The sequence below is a fragment of the Anopheles ziemanni genome, chromosome 3, assembly GCF_943734765.1.
Source record: "Anopheles ziemanni chromosome 3, idAnoZiCoDA_A2_x.2, whole genome shotgun sequence".
Classification (NCBI taxonomy): domain Eukaryota; kingdom Metazoa; phylum Arthropoda; class Insecta; order Diptera; family Culicidae; genus Anopheles; species Anopheles ziemanni.
In genome coordinates, this window is record NC_080706.1 from 70,811,475 (window position 1) to 70,828,895 (window position 17,421).

The 17,421-nt window shown below is 48.3% G+C and overlaps 1 protein-coding gene across 1 annotated transcript; it reads left to right on the forward strand.

Moving 5' to 3' along the window:
• The first annotated feature begins 360 nt into the window (after positions 1-360).
• LOC131285391 (DNA-binding protein D-ETS-4) lies at positions 361-16,298 on the forward strand. Its single transcript, XM_058314246.1, has 5 exons — positions 361-396; positions 10,576-11,395; positions 11,471-11,631; positions 12,375-12,711; positions 15,898-16,298. Exons 1-5 carry the CDS (start codon positions 361-363, stop codon positions 16,296-16,298), a joined length of 1,755 nt encoding a protein of 584 aa, XP_058170229.1.
• Positions 16,299-17,421: the final 1,123 nt, after the last annotated feature.

The following is a 17,421-nucleotide window of genomic DNA, read 5'->3' on the forward strand; positions in this document are numbered from 1 at the left end:
CCAAAATTGGAAGCTGCAGTGTTAGGTGAACTAACAGTTACGCGTTTACCCTGAACAGAGTCACACCACCTCCGCAATACCTACGGCGGAGATAACTTACGATTAAAGCACACCGAGTGAAAGGTGAAATAACAACGACCGCCAATTTCCCACCGCACACCACCCGTGTCTCAGGGGGGGTGGACCTTAGCCGTGTGAAGTAAAAACAAAAAACCTACCGCCAACCGTGCATACGTTGTGTACCGAGTGTTTCTTATCAACATCATTGAAGGTTTGGTGAGGGATTTGATAAGCGCCTCAAAAACACGCTCCGCGCATTACCACTACCACTGCGCAAACGTAAACAAAAACCGTACAACAATGGCCTACGAGATGATGCTGTACCCGAAGGAAAAGGTAAGTCGGCGGTTCCCGCCCGTCGCGCACTGTGCCATGCCATCGAGTCGGATTCGATTCGACCACTTTCTTCTCGATCAATCGTGCGATTGCGCCCCGCGAGCGTGATGTAATTCGGTTCACTCGCCCTCGCGGCAGCATCCAAAAGTGATCCAGACGAGGCGTTCATCCGCGTCTTTTGGCGAGACGGCGTCCGAGTAGCTCATGAGGTTGAGAAATTTGTATCGAAGTGACGCATGTTTATTTCCAACCTGCGTTTAGTACAGCTCCTTTGCTCTGCTGTTTACTTCTCCAATCCAAACACAGAATGATCCACATTCATTTTTTTTTTTTTGAAAATCATTGCCCTTTATCTGGAACTGTTATACGAGCAGCGAATGAATCCTCCTCCATCGCGTTTTGGGAAATGAGTACAAAAATGACGCACTTTTAACCTTTACCTTTACCGGTTTAGTACACATCTCGCTCCACTGTTTACCTTTGCAATCCATCTTGCACTTCATGCGAATCCATAAAAAAGGTCGAAAACCTCCAACTTCCAACTCCATCTACCGTCCTCCACCCCTTAGAGAAGAACATTCGTGTGCGGAGCAATTAAAACGCATTTATTCCAACCAACCAGGCCTGTGGGCGGAACGGTCGAAAGGATCGCTCGCTAGCTCAACAAACGCCCGTCGGCAGCCCAGTTTGTCGACGTCGGACCGTTGTACAAATATGGAATAGGTAATTTTGCGCACAAATACCTGGTGTCGTTACGCGTACCCGGCGGTTTGCTTCAAGCTCCGTTTGCCGTGCGGACAAACGTCAAGCCGAAGGGTGACGCCATGTTGATCTGCCATTCGCTTTGTGGGATTAGCAAGTATGGCCGCTGTGAGTTTGTAAAGCGGAGGTAGCAAACCTTATGAGGTCCACCCATATCGTCGGTGGTGTCGGATATTCTATCATCTCTCTCTCCCTCTCTTCTTCTTCTTACAGAACGATGCTTTGCCGTCATTCTGATTGTTTATGGTTGGTGCTAATTTGTTTATTGTCGGTCGGATTTATACTTCAATTAGCGTTGTCATTCGATTGATTTTTTCCTGAAGCGATCAAAAGAATGACCTTTTGTAAAGCAGTTCTTGGTAGCCACGGAAGGCACGAGTTGGCGGATGAAAATACTTTTAAATTATTACCTTTTGAGTGGACATTTTATTTTCACACTCATTGTGTTTACCTTGTCAACTTTATCAAGCAATGCAGACTGTGTTGACTACCGTGTCATCCAAAAAGCAGGTTACAGCAACAATACTCATCAGCCCTGTACACTATTATAGCAGCCGATTTATGTAGTACTAGGCTATGATAATTACTAAAATGTATCCTTTGGGAAGCCTGGTTATTGCATATTTTTCTAAAACCGTTGGTTCAATATATTTTAAAACAAAATTTTTAAAAAAATATTGTTCTAAAGTTATTGCATCGAATCAAACATAATTGTTGTACTAAAACAATACCTGCAGTATAACAAATTTTATAAACCACCATGCTGCTCCATCGTATTATGCTGATTGCAATATAAATCGATTTTATTTAATTTTGCAAAACGAACATTTTATAATACTAACCGATACGGATTGTACGACAATGTTGATGCTTTTTGTGTGACTCACTCTTAAATATCGCCATCAAGGATAAACTGTGATTCAACCGAATCGATTGATTTTGATCTTCGCTGCAACCTTCAAGGAAATTTAGCACAAAAACCACTCTTAAATAACAGCTCACGAAATCCGTCACCTCGTCCGAACATCCACAGGATTTGTTGGGGGATGATGAAGTAGAAACCTCAACCCTCCACTCAGACGAACCGGTTTCCGAACGGACGTCATTATGGAAAAAGGTGGTTTCTCCACCCTGGGCACTCACCCAGACTGGACTTTGCTAACTAGCGTGATATGCAAAAAACAATCCGACTTTATGGAAATAGAAACATTGGCTGTCGATGCTTAGTCAGCGATTTAACGTTAGGGGAGCCACGATGGAAAGCACCGAGGGTACCGCCTGGAAATCTACTCCCACTGCTGGAAGGAATCTCGTCCGAAAGGAAATCACACTCCGACGGAATGTTACACCAAAGTGATTAACGTTTCCATTACGGGAAAATGTTAATGTTGTGTTGTTTGACATATCTTGCAAAAATGCAAGAATCACCACAATCTATTTCACGATTGTCGACGTTGTCGATTCGCAGATGATGCTGCAAAAGTGAAGAAACAAAATGAAAATAGCAGCCCCATTATCACCATCTTGCGAGTAATTTGAAATCCAAGCGGACGGCGTTAGTTTGTTGGGGCTCGTGTGTCCACATACCAGTGAGCTCCATCAACCTGACACAAACCGCACAAGCTGTCTGCAGGTATACACACACACACAAGCACTCGATCGCACCTGGTAAGCCATTAAACAAACACATACCGACTGGACCTGATCCAACATGGCGCGTCGATGACATCATACACGGCGTTAGAAAACTAACGCTGGTAAAAAAGGAAGAGAAAATCAGTAGAAGTAAAAAAAATACTACACTCACGATCGGATCGACAACAACTGCTGCGCGTGTTGGGTGACTATGCTAGCTATTGGAGGAATAAAAGCCCATCAAGAAACTGGCCCTACAGTACAGTGTGTGCCATTTTTTGGCTGGTGCGATCGAGGCGATCTTCCCTCGCAAAGGTGACCTTCGGTACCGCACTGTAGATGGAGACTTTGTTCTGCCGATGTGGTAAATTAACCACCGATGGTGTTTCCATTCGACGAAGATGCGAGGAAAGCGGCCTTTCGACTTCACCACTTAGCGAAACTGGTGCTATAAAGCTTGCGACACCTTTTGCGCAACCAAGCCTCCCTTTGTCTGGATGTTGGATGCAGCACCAAGTGCGAACTTTCACTTTTCGCCGGATGGAGCATTTTATCGAGCGAATTATTTTATCCGCACCCAACCACCCACCGTCGCTGGTCACCACAGAAGGACACTTGAGGATCGTTGTTGATTTCGGTGTGATCCGGTCAATTGGTTTGATTAACATTAATTTTTTATTTTTCATTGTGGACGAAAAATACTGTATATTAGTTTTTCTTATCAAATAACAGATTTTTCATTAAAAGCATTTCTAAGTGAAAATCAACATAATACCTGATATCAATAACAAACATTGAAAAACAACCAGAATTTACATACATGAATTGACAGTTTTGATGTAAATATATGTGCCTAAGGCCAATGTCTGGATCGTATAAAAACGACTTTTCATCCACGATAAGCAGATAGTGGTAAACTTCTCCTGTTAGATAATATTTATTTTTGAAAAAATGCGTATGAACGCTTCCTACTACCACACAAGATAGCTCTAAGGTTCCCATGCAAAAAAGTGAGAGTAAAGCATTCGATTAATTAGTTCTCGGATGTTAAAACGAACGCAAATGGAGCGTTGGACAGACGTCACTCGTTTTGATTGGCGATAAAATCGCGTTTGATCGATAAACTATTCACAATACGGCGTCAGGAAATGTTCTGATTTTCCGTCGTGACACTCCACACCGGTGCCATAAACCCGGACCATAAGGCTCACCCACAAAAGCCCTACCGTCCCATGGTTAAATGGAGCTGTTGTGGCTTAACATTTGTCCCAGACATATTCCGTAGCACGCTCGCCTGCCTCCAGAAGGGAGGCTCGCGCAATTTTATGAGACATTCATATTTTACAGACCGACAGCTTAGCGTGGAGTTGGAGGTTTGATGGTTCGATCGTAAAAAGTCAAGTCTACCGAACGTGAAGCACAATACGACACACGAACGAATACGAGAAGTGTTCCCTTTTGTCTGTCCGTGTGGTCTGGGAGCTCCACGAAGTGGTGAAACAGTGAGAACACGGTCCTGTGGTTAACCTTGACATGTGCGACATAGAACTATAGCGGTAGCTCCCGTTTTAGGGTCCCCGCTATTGAAGCTGAACTCTTTGCCAATCACCCAGAACCCAATCTCCGTTCACCCCAGATTGCCAGATGGCGATAGTGTCAGAATAGAACGTCGAGGTAAACCAGAATGCCTAAGGAGACTTTTGAGTTATGGTGGAAGATTATATGAGCTCGATGGTGGATTGATCGTTCTGTGGATCAGTATTATCTATACTCCTTTCGGAGTGGCAACATTCCTTCCTGGATGTCCTTGCTCCGTATCTTGTTGCAGCCTTCCACGAACTGGAATACATTAGCTCCCGGCAAGCGCTCACGATTGCGGACAACTGGTTACGGAACACAAGTTCGTCACTTGTACGAACTTGTTGCGACTCGAGCTGCGGAACGAATCAACTCGCTCCTATGCTTTGTGGCCTCGAAGAACCGTCGCGCTATGCTTGCCTGGCATGATTTGTAAAGGTGTTATGAAGACGGAATTCATGTGCTGCTACGAGGCGCTAGCGAGTCGGGTTTTCCCCAGGTGTCCAGTAAAAGAGATTGAGCAAGAATTGGCCAGGCCAAACCTCTGCAGGTATGGATGGCCATGGAGCAAAACCGCATCCACGCGAGGCATAGAGTGCTCACTTCTCCCCATCACCTGCGCCTTACATAACGAAATCCGAGAGCATTCTGCACGGTTGTGGACTTTCGCTGACGTGCAGCCTACCATGCTGGGGATTTCCGATGAATTTGGCCCTCGCGACTTCGCACTTCGCACACCGCCTGTGAGCTCATCGAGTCTCGCATGCAAGCCCCAACAACCCCGAAGGTTAGATCCATTGACGTTCGGCTTGTGAGTCACGCGATCGTCTTGTGCAACCTGTGGATCGCGGCCTACCTGAATCACTGCACTACGCGCTTTCAAATGTTTGACGTCACTAGAGCTAGCTTTTCAACCGTTCAGCCTTTCACTTTCACCTGCTTGAGCGAACGGATGAACACAGCTAGGGGCTCAGCCGTGCCTCTGCGCGGCCACGTTGACCCAAAAATGCAGCCAACATGTTCAGTTGCCCAAGACGCTCTTCGTGGTGCTGCACCGACGTCGGGGAAAGCCTTTGGCGCAGTCGTTATGCAACTTATAATCCAGTTTTTAAACCCAATACCCGGTAGTCCGTAGTCCCAGCCAAGGCTGTCAAAGGTGCGAAGGGCCTACCAGGAAGTGCCCCGTTCCAGAGTGAGTTACAAGTCCGGGACAATTAATTGGAGCCCACGTCGGCCAGGCAAAAGGATGACAGCTGAACACCGAGCGTGACTTGTTCTAAATTCGAAAGTGTCGCTCCATTCGTTCCAGTAGTGGCCAAATCGGGAAGCTGTACGTTTGCAAACACAGTATTGCGTCGTAGCGTCACCCCCACTCCACGGTGTCTCTCCCTGCTCCACCATACATTGTACTCTACAAACCTTCCGAGAACCCACACGATCAAAGCTCGAAACCGGCTTAAACCGGTCAACGCTATGTTCTATAGCCCGAGCTGACGATGGCTCGAGCCAAAGCAAAGCGTACTCACGCCAGAACAGAACCAGTGAAGGATCGCGAGCTCGCCGCTCGAAAAACCGGTCCGGCTAAATGGCAGATCGCGGCGGGCTGGATCGAATTTTGCTTCCGCGATTCGACATTCGCAGCACTAGCAGCGACTTCGAAAGGCGCAGAACCGGTCCCTCCGGACCAGCCCGTCCGCTGTTTATTCGGCATTTAGATGACGCGAATCGTTTTAAGCGCGTATTTTGTTGCTTTGTTACTGGTCGATTTCATGCCCGGCCAGGCGAAGCTTCGAGGGTAGGCTCCGAAACGTTTCTCGATTCGATCCGATTCCAGTTCGGTGGAGAAGGGGGGTGGGAGGGGATTGAGGGATCGGCCACCCGAGGGATTGGGTAGAAATTTTACACTACACCCGCTTCGGGTGTCGGTAGTTAACTTTGCATAATGTTACCAGATTCCTGCATACTAATGCGAACTCGATCAAAAGGTCGCTGCGGATCGGATTTGGTCCTTTTGGGCTGGGCGTTTGTTTTTTTGGAGAGACGAGTCTTTCGGTACTAGACTAGAACCACCGAGATGTTGCGTTGCGTTGGCAAACTTTAGCACACCTTCGACATCATTCGGAGTTGTATTCTGAGTTGTATATTGTTGTTAGAAACGCGAAGTAGTTTTTAAAAATAAAAGAGTTTATGGGTTTTCCAGGTGGATGGATTAGTATTATATGGAAAATTGTGGGGAATAACATTACACAAGAGTCATCATACACAAGAAAATTATATCAACATAAGAGTTAACGGAGTAGTTTGGTGTACTGTAACATTTGATGTTATCCTAGAGTAAATGTGTTTGTGATCTTACATTGTCATGTCGATAGTCAACTTCTTCCCTGCTAACCTAGAAGTGAAACTTTTGCTTTTCTTCTCCGGCACACCTTACCGGACAACCAATCCACCATCTTAGGTCCATATTTCACCGGTTGGGACAGTTTTTCCCATGTTTTTCCCCATTCATGCCCAGCATACCCATTCACCAGCAACACCGTCTCTTCCCGTGTGCTTGGCTTAATATGGTTCGACTGAAGACGAGAGTTACTTCCGCAGTAAACAAACCTGTCCTTCAAACCATAGCCCACGCCCTGGAGGCCTCGGCCACAAATGGGAAACGGGGACTCGGGTTTGTTTTAATTGCTCCAGATCCAGCCTCCAGAGCCGATCGCCGATGGGGAAAGTTGGAAGATGCGCGGGAAGACCTTGGGATCTGGAGAAAAACATGCCCCCGGTCGGACAGGTCCTGCAAATAGGGAAAAACGCTCCAATCTCGGCAAAGATCGGTACCACATTCTTCGCAGGATCGGTTCTAGCTTGGACGACACTTTCTACCGTTTTCCCTTATCGATCGAGCGCATGCTCGTTCTCTCCTGAAGAGGCCATCGCCGGTGGCATGCCTTGGTACGACTCGCTCCGGCTTCTTCCATCAGCGAACGAGGTGTGCCGTTTATGCACAGCCTAAAACTCCCTATTTAGCCATTCCGGCGGGCCTGCCAGTGGGTCCGAACCGTCGATCACCGATCGAAAGTGTGCAAAACTTTCCGAAACGGCTGCTTCATTAGATTTCAGCGTGCGTTGCGTGTGCAGCAGCGGAGCGACGGTTCGCAGAAAGTTTTACCTCTCGCGTGTTTGGGTTATTGCAGATGGCGTCGTAGGCTCTTCGGCCGGCCAGCCACGGGCAGACTAGCTTTATTTTCCATTTCCTTTTCCTTGCCCCTTGACGTCTCTCCTGCATCGCTGAAGCCTAAGGTGTGCTAGAGCAATGTGTTAAAATGCACCTGAAGCCACACGGCTGGCAATATATCGGCCATCGGTTTCGTTTCGCGCCCGGGTGCGCTGACATAAATATTTATGGTGTCGCATACCGTCGCCGGTGCAGTTGGTCACGGTTTGCCATGGCGCACCCGACGGCGGGCTCTTTTGCATAAGCAATCCGTCGCCAGTTTCAGGGTGCGCCAGCATAGAACAATCGAGCTATCGACCGTGGCATGCAGGGTAGACCAGCCAACGCTGGAGAGTGGCCGAGAAGGTTCGTTTGTGTATGAATAAATTTTCACTTTATTAACACACCGTTTGACAAGCATCGTATCACGTCAGGGAACTGAGCAACCCGTGCAGGAATATTAAGAACCACATCGAGTATGATCTAAGGAGGCTTATTTATGAGAATCATTCAGACTGGGCACTTCTCGATGCGTCCAAGACCTTATTGGCGTAGATTAACGGTCACAGAACATAGTGAAACAAAATAGAATTCGACCGAAACCGATTATCGCTAGGTTCGCATCAAATTCGCACCCTGGGGATGTATCTCTACCTATGGCGATTCCTAGAAATGGTACAAATGCCTCGTAAAACATCACCACTTATGCGGTTACGATAAAACAACAGGTTCCCATCGATGCGTGGGGGAAACAATGGAAACATTTTCCACCTGCAAAAGCAACAAGACGCACGTGAAGCTACGACTACTGGCATCGCAAACAACCGATTTCCCGCTAATCGCCGGCTAGCGATGATGATCGCACTTTTCCAACGTCATACACCCGCGATCGTCGATCGTCGCAGCTGACGTCAGAAGCTGTGCCGACAGCTGGGCACAAGGGGGTTGTGGAAACTACTTTTCCAAAATCGCCATGCACCATTTTTCGACAGTTTACGTAGCTTACGTATGGCGTAGGATCGATCACAACACATCGCCATGACGGATGGCCACAATCGGGTCGAGATTTCGGTGGGATGATGATGATGAATGTGCGATTATTGCTTTCCAAGCCCGAGCTAAATTTAGCCGATTACGTTCTCGTGGCAGCCAAAACACCACAAGGAATCAGAACCAGTTTTTCATCACCACCTGCACCTGCACCGGTTCGCAATTGAACCATTTCTGATTGGCTATTTGCTGCCCAAGTCGTCGTCCCGGCGGGTACTTGTGCCGATGCTCACCGACATAGACCTACTACTCCATCTTTTTTCCCTTTTTTGGGTAATTAGATTTTTTGTTTTGCTCCCCGCCGCTGCCAATTGCCGTTGCAACCAATCGGACTCTTTCGATAGCGACGCTGTCGACATCGATACAATCACGGGTCCTCCAAGAGGAGTGCATGTCCCTTTTTCCCAAAAAGTGGGCAGTTCCAGGAATATACCCGCGATATCTTCACCGTCCACCGTTATCAGATGACAGGGGTAAGGGTAAGGGAGAGGGGGTTAGCGGTTCCCAATTACCCAAAAAAAGTATTAAAATCTAACAACCCCAAAAACCTAAGCCCAACACGATGCAATCAGGGTCGTTTTTGGGCAGCGCGATAAGAGGTACCAGCCGAAGAGTAGCATCTAATTGAGCAACATTGTTCCGATAAGTTGAGGGAGACGTCCACTGGATATAAAAGGAAATGGCCGTGTGGCCGTTGGTAGTTATTTGAAAAGTGCTGCCGGTGCCATTCGGTCGCGTATGACCCGGTTAAGTGAATGGAAGCATACAGACAAAAGTCAGTGCACGAAGGTGTCAGTAGGATGGAGCAACTGGCACGTGTTGTTGAGCAGCTTTTGAGGGAGTTGGTGCAACAGGTGCGGGTGAAGTAGATAAAACAAATGCTGTCCACCGTAGAATCAGATCGAGACGTGGTTTTTATCGAAATGATCTTGAATGGATGTTTCATACAAAGTGTGATAAAGTGAATAGTTGCTGTGAGCCTCTTTGCGAATACTCGTTATGAGATCATAAAGATTTATGACGCAGGGTTCGTCTCGCATACGCAAGTAAAATTAAAGTCCAGTGACGCTCCGCGAAACCAGCTTATACAAAGGGAATCAAATAGACACCAGATCAAGTGAGCTAGCCTCTTACTCGATGGAATCTACCAGGATTGTCGCTCCTCAAAGCACCTCGGCCAGTTTCCGCCCGCTAACCGGCACTAGAGCAAACTATGAGAATACTACACACCAACTATGCATCGGCCAAATAGACAATGGGCTCCCGGGGGTGGGGGGAACGAACGAAAACGTGACGCGGAGTGCCGCGGAAATGGAGCCTACACGGATTGATGGCGTAGTAGAATGGACCACTTGGGGGGCTAGTATTCCCATATTTTATTGGCAATAGCACCTTTTCGGTTTTTTTTTTTTGCCTCCCCCCTTTTTCCGTGCGCTGACGTTCTCACCGACGTCAACGATTAAATAAAGCTCCATCTTCCAGTGCCAAGCAAGAGGTAAGAGGGGCGATCGGAGACGGTAGGGTTTCATAGATCAAAAAAGCGTTCGTGCGATGACCAGAACAAGGATGGCAAATGTGCAAAAACGAGGCAGAAAGAGAGAGAGAGAAAGGGAGACAGATAGAACACATGGTGATCATGTCGGTGTTGGTAGCGGGGATGACTGTAGGAACTAGAATCTCCTGAGTTAGCGACGTCGCTACATTTTGTTCTAGCGTTAGAAGAACGCGCCAGTCTGTGATATGTTGCGGAAGACTCGATACACACTGCCCTCCTCTGGTGTGACGGTGTGATCTAGTTTTCAGTGAGTTAAAAGTCGGTGGATATGCGAGAAATTGTTTGCATTTATGAGGGAGCTTAGCGATTGATCCACAAGCAGAGCATCATCAGGAGAACTTAGTGTGCACGTACTAAAGCCCTTTCGAATCGTCTTTTCGTGTACAAACAGACACCACAAACCGTGCCGGCCGGTAACTACATCTCGGACGTCTATGCACCGTACGCGGAGCTGTTCGACCTGTCGCTACTGCCGAACGACGGTGAAGTCCCGCTCAGTCCCCAGTCGCAGCTGCAGCAGAGCCAACAGCAAGCGTTCGGCGGTCCAGCCCAGAGCCCGGAGTACATCCCGGCGACAATCTTCCACGACGTGCCGGCCGGGCCGATGCAGCAGATGAAACAGGAGCAACCGTCGGCGGGCTGGTCGGACAGTTGGAGCATCAGCAGTGGCTACAGCAGCTGCGGAAGCATCGCCAGCAGCAACCCGGCGTCGCCCGAATCGACCGCCTCGTCCTACGGGCTACTGGACAACCCGCACCATCAACCGCTGAGCTCCCAGGCCGCCGGTGGAGGCCACGATCGTCATCTGCTGTCGCCGTACGGCCTGGACCAGCCACCAAGCATCAAGCTCGAGTACGATTCCGGATCGGAGACGAGCATCGATCTGGACTCGCTGCTCGGTGGTGACTCATCGCCGTACCACCACTCGCAGGTGCCCTCACCGGCCGTGATCAAGGTGGAGAACAGCGGCTACCCTCTGCCAACGGCACCGGACCAGTCCGCCACGGCGAAACCGCAAGGCTTCCAGATACTGCGGGAGCACCTGCAGGACACGAGCTTCCAGCGTCGGCACAATCTGAAACCGTTAGAGCTGGATTCGCTGATCGGAGGACTCACAACACATGCCGACATCGGGCCGGTGTTTGAGTTTGCGCTGCAGGAGATGAAGAACGGTGTCCAGGCGACCTGCACCGAGCTAGGGATCTCTTCCGGTAAGTATCACTTAGCAGGCGTTGGATGGACGCGATGGATGTACTAACCTCACAAACGTACTATCACTTCCCCAGATCCCAAGCAGTGGTCCACACCGAAGGTTCACCAGTGGCTCGAGCTGGCCATGGGCAAATATTTCCTGCCCCGCCTGGACAATCTGGCCGCGCTGTTCCCAGAAAACGGAGCCCAGTTGGCTTCGCTTCCGCTGGAAGAGTTTGTTCGACGTATCCCGCAGGTAAGCAAAACTACCAAAAACGGCAAATGGCGACACAAATTCGCACAAAGCAGCAGTTACCGAACCGATCGCGAGCGAGACCCGGATGACGTCAGCCTCGGCGCCGCTAAAGCCCCCCAGCACGCACACAAACTCATCCCAGAGACACCGCCGCACACCTGGTGGTAAAACGACGCAGTTTGGCGCGGCCGGTTCGCGATCCGGTGGTGGTGTTGTTATTTTCTTCGCCTTTTTATCATCTTCCATTCCTCCACTTGGAACTGGTTTGGCTTGGCTTGGTATAAGTTGCCAGTCGAGCGAACACGCAGATCCGCCGTGCGCGGTTGCCATTGTGTGAGGCGCGAGGGGACCGAGACTCGTACCCCGAGCGCTCTGAGGAAGGGGTTTGGAGATTTTCACTTTCACCCGCGATTTTATGTATTTGTAACGCGCCCGACGTTTGGCGTCGGAGTCGTAACACCCCGGCGAGACATCAGCCAACCGCCCATCGCAAATGAGATGAGGAACCCAGCTCGCTCTTAAAGCTCGATGGAGGGTTTGGTAGGGTTCCACGGCATTCCATTGAGATGAATTCATTGGAGTAACAACAATTCTCCAAACAACACATTGACACACTGGGAACCTCCAAAAACAGCTCGGACTGAGAACTATTAGACCTATTTCGCGACGTTGTACAATTCAACTCCCAGTAGTATCTTTGCCTAACCCAAAAATCTCTGCTCTGCTTCATTGTTCATACACAGGGTGGTGACAAACTGCACGGATACCTGGAGCTCTGGAAGCAGATCCATCGCTTGATGGTAGGTGATAATACCACCGTGGACAGCATGGTCACCGAGACGACACTGGCTACCGGTGGTCTGCCCATGTCCACGCCGATACCATGCGGTTCCCTGAATGCAGCCCCGGTGGTTACGACACCAGGTTTCTCGGGCATGTCCGATGCCAATCGGATGATTCCCTCGGGCCCAGGAAGCAATCTCGGTGCGTCGAACAGCGGACCAACGTCGACACACAGCGCCAGCCCGACGATGCTCGACAACTTCGACAGTGACTCGATGACCGGAGATGCTAGCGATGGTAAGCAACAAGATTGTACTCTTTTACATTGTTATAGAATACTTTAATACTTTGCATGCCATAGGCAGAATTTGACGGCAAGAAGAAGAGAGAAGAATTAACAGAAGTATTTAAGGGTACGAGTATTTTTTAGTACCAACCAATGAAACCCTAAAGCTTGTTTATAGACGTTAAACAAAAGAACAGTAACAATCGATCTTTCTATATTGGAACAAGATCAAAATGGATGGTTGAACTAAAAGATAATGAAAAGATTAAAACCAATATTTACGACTCTAATCCAACAGATTACAGTAAAACATTAACCAATTGCTTAAGTGATCTAAGGGCAAAAAAGTGCCTTCGCTTAGCGTTCGAACGGGCCAAACAAATACTTGCACGGCATTGATATACATATCGCGTGTCAGCCCGTACCGTCCCCATCCCTTCCCGACGCTCGATCAGACGTCATAGGCACGAGGCCCGGTCACGGTGTGGACTTTCTCTGGTGAAATTGATTTGAGGTGGAGCTGGAGTTGGTTCCTTTCCAACGCGCCAACGCGAAAAAAAGGGCTGCCATCGCCGGATCGGGCGGCAACGGAGGAGAGGATAGTGAAGAAAGAAAACCACGCCGTGGCCACAACATCGCCGTGCGGCGTTTCCTTGGAACGACCTTCGGAATAACGATTAGCTGAGGTGCACTTAACGTATACACACTGGTATACACATATCTGCGCTTTCGGGCGGTATTTGTTTTACGACGTTGTACGTTGGTCAGTCGCGGTTGGAGCTCTTTTGCCCGCCATCTTTCTTCCGCAGGTCGGTGGGATTTTTATTTGTTTTGATCATGCGATCAAGACAATATTTGATCGCAAATGGGAAATAGAAGTGGTTTTTAAACTAACCTTTTGTGCAGATTTTAATCATGTTTATGCTTATCGTCCTTCAGATTTGTTTGTTTTGGAGTTTCCCGAAATATTTCGATCTTCTTTTCGTTGTACAAAGTCATAGCAGTTTTTTTTCATCACACTATGCATATTTTTATGGTTTTTATTTTTGATCAAATGTTTTTTGGCGACGCGAGTTCAACTCCGTCACTTTCCAAACAACAAATAACTCAAACACGGTTGACATAGGCAGAAAGAACTGGCCAAAGTAAAAGTAATTGAAAATCAAACAATCACGCACGAATATGGCGCGTAGTCGATTCCCATTTTGAACGGATCGTTCAACAAATTACCTACAAACAATTTCTCTCCTTCCACTCCGGGCTCGGGGCATCATCAGTGCCATTTTTTTGTTGGTTTGTATATTTGTTTTCTTTCTTTATGACTTTGCTGCCAGAAAGTTTGTGTTTTTTCTTCCCCCTTTTTTCATCGGCAAAAAGACGTTCGGCAAATTCACCATCCCCAACACGCAATCTTTCACCCTGTATTTCTTGCACGTAACTCTTGGTGGGTTTTGGAACTGGCATCTCTGTCCTCCCACTATCACATCACACTTAGATTGTTTTCTTTCTCTCTTTCTCTCTCTCGCTGCCTGCACAAATATCTTCCCCAAAACACCAACGATTTTGAGTTTGTTATTCCGTTCGGCAAATCTCTGGAACCCCATCGTGTCTCTCCACGATCGACGCCTTCGCTTCGCTAAGAAAATAACCAATTCTCCATCTTTGCCAAGTCTGCGAGCACGAACGTCTTTCTCCTTTGGCGAGTGAAAGACCAACGTCCCCACATGAACAAGAAGGTGATGTGGTTTGCAAATTAAAAAAAAAGCCAGCCCTGACTGCCAGTGTTGTTGCAAACCCTTTATTTTCGAGATCGTTTTTCACTGAGCTGTTGCGGTCGACGGTGTAGTTTTTGTTAATTTTTCATCCCCTCACCGAATTCCCCAAAGTCGGTCCTCGGGTCGCCCAAGTTTCCAACATGTCTTGGGGGTTTTCCATTTGCCCATTTCGGTTGGAGAAAGGAGAGGAACATAAGAAGGAGGGTGCCGCACCAATACGACGACGGTTTTTCACCCGCAAAACACGCCCCGATCCGTCGACATAATCATCCCGAACGTCCTTGAGGTTTTACCTTTAAGATTAAGAAAAAGTGCAAGAGCCCACAAGAAAGAGTGAGCCAAAGCCGACGAGGCGAAAGCCACGTTCAGCCCGCGCACCTTTTGGAGCGGGTAGAAACGGCGGGATCATTCGACCTTCTCCGAAAGCCACCCTTGTCTGCCATCCCTTCAAGGCTTCCCGTATCAGGGGTGCGTGTTTTTATTTTCTTTTTTGTTGTTTCCGATTGCTTTCTCTGCTCTCCGATCGTTACGATCGCGATCGCGAAACCGGTCATGGCTCGTTTGCTGCACACTCTCTCCCAAATGCGTCCCGCTTTATCTTCGTCTCGACTTTTTCTGCCTTGCGTCTTCTTGCGGTACTTTTTCTGCTTGTATCACTTCATTTGTTTGCTCCTTTTTTTTTTCTTCCGTCCCCAACGGGCGAAAGCTTTGCCCCTACACGAGCCTGATTTTGGGATCCCCATCTTTGCGACGATCATTTACTTATATAGTCGCTGAATATGGTAAGGATTGGGGAAATGGCGGGTATGCGTTGCTTTTTGCCTTCGTTCAACGAGTTTCTGGTTATTGTTGTTACTTTTTTGTCGTATCTCTTGCTTATAACCATCTTTTGCCCGTCGTTAAAGCACCTCCCGGTTTCTCTCCCCCTCATCATCGATGGATTTAAACATCTTTCAGCACAACACATCCATCCGGTCCACCCTGTTTGTCTTTTTGTTTTTGAATGTCCACGTATGCGGGCCTTTCGTTTTGCATACGATTATGTTAATTGTGTGTAACTCAGGTGGGGGTTTTTTATATCATTTTCATCCATCCTATACCATTCCGCTAGGTTTCAATCCGCCATGGTCACTTTGATTCGATAGTGACACAAGCGCCGAGGTATGTCAGAGCCTGCTTGACATTTGGGAGGATTTTTACTTTGGTTTGGTGTTGTGTTTGATCAACTTTTTATTTTCAAATTCATGGTCTGAATAGTTGGCGCAGAAAATTTTTAAAATCTTCTAACTCTGGAGTTCGAATTCCTTCAGCCTAAAAACAGGTTGCAAATCTCTAGTTGATGATTTACTTCAAAGGTTTTATTATTTTAAACCATTTGACATCACTCAAACAGATTCTAATCAGCTTCTCTTTCACTTCCAGATGAGGACGAAGATATGCCCCCGGAGCGTTCCGGAAGCTCGTCGTCAGCGGGTGGAGGACCATCGACAAGCCAGGCAGCCGCCGGTCAGACAAGCCCCGCTCCGGCCAAGGTTCGCCACGGTGGCTCGCACATTCACCTGTGGCAGTTCCTGAAGGAGCTGCTCGCCTGCCCGGAGCAGCATCAGAACGCGATCCGTTGGATCGATCGGTCGAAGGGGGTGTTCAAGATCGAGGACTCGGTACGCGTCGCCCGGCTCTGGGGAAGGCGCAAGAATCGGCCCGCCATGAACTATGACAAACTGTCTCGCTCCATACGCCAGTACTACAAGAAGGGCATCATGCAGAAGACGGAACGCTCACAGCGACTTGTGTACCAGTTCTGCAGTCCCTACGCGCTATAGACAGCTTCGATAGACACACCCAACCACTAGTTGTTAAGTTTTATTTATTACTTTTAACTTATTTACACAGTGCGTGCGCTCGCGTTACGTGCCACTCAGTGTACAGGATTCCATCCTTTACCATCACCACATCACCGTGGCCTCTAGGGTGCCACGGGTGCGGGTGTGTGTGTGTGTTTGAAAACAAAAACAAATGATCAACACCACTGTCTACTTATCTTGTTGCCAACTCCACTTGTCCGTATGTTAGTGCCGATAAGTTAGACCTAAACATGGCGATGGTCGGTCTCTCACCAATTAGATGACCTAGTACCTAGCCTCACGCTGCACAGTGTAATCACTCTTTTGTATTATCGCACACAAAACGGTACACGCCACGAGAGTGCGTGGATCCACGAGCCCGTTCACGAGCCCGGCACGTTTCCGGTAGTATTAACCCAAACGACAGCCAAGGCTCGGGAGGAGGGCACGGAATGGATGACGCACCGGGCAGGTAGCGCTGTTAAGGATAATATTCTTTAAAAATGATGTGATTACCAAAATTGAATGCAACACTGTAAAACACCCGACCTGATGGGTGTGACCTGGATCAGGTCGCAAGGACATGTCTCTGTGCTGCTCGGATGGATGTAAGATCGTCAACTCCTGGAACCTAAGGTGACGTAATGAGCGATTGTGTAGACACACCGGTGTATCCCGGTGGTAGCAATCGCAACAGCTCGCTTCTCCTTAACTCAATCAGGTACTGAAAGATCTACCTCTATCATCGCGCACCAAAGACGTAACAGGTTCTTCCACCCCAAAAAGATCTAGAGTCACCCAATAGGTCTCTCGCGTCTCACCAATCCAATGCGAACAATGCGATAGCTTAGGCGTCATTCAGCAAACTTCCAGGTTCTCGAACCAACGCGAGTTTCGATCGGAGTGTTCGCTTCAAAGCTAATCCTACCGTTCGACTAATGGTGTCCCGTGTGTGAGTAGCACCTAATCGTTTTGTATTACTCGTATATTGCTTACCGCTCTGCTGTGTCCGTCGGTTTCCGGGCGATCCGGGTATTACGGACGCCCGGCCACGGTGCAGGGTCGGTAATTTCGGTCCCATATATCTATGATATATTTTTAC

Excerpts from the sequence above, each read along its gene's own strand:
- LOC131285391 (XM_058314246.1), top strand. The coding sequence starts at position 361 with ATGGCCTACGAGATGATGCTGTACCCGAAGGAAAAG. Across the intron at positions 11,396-11,470 it reads CGAGCTAGGGATCTCTTCCG|ATCCCAAGCAGTGGTCCACA; the intron begins GTAAGTATCACT and ends TCACTTCCCCAG. Across the intron at positions 11,632-12,374 it reads TTGTTCGACGTATCCCGCAG|GGTGGTGACAAACTGCACGG; the intron begins GTAAGCAAAACT and ends GTTCATACACAG.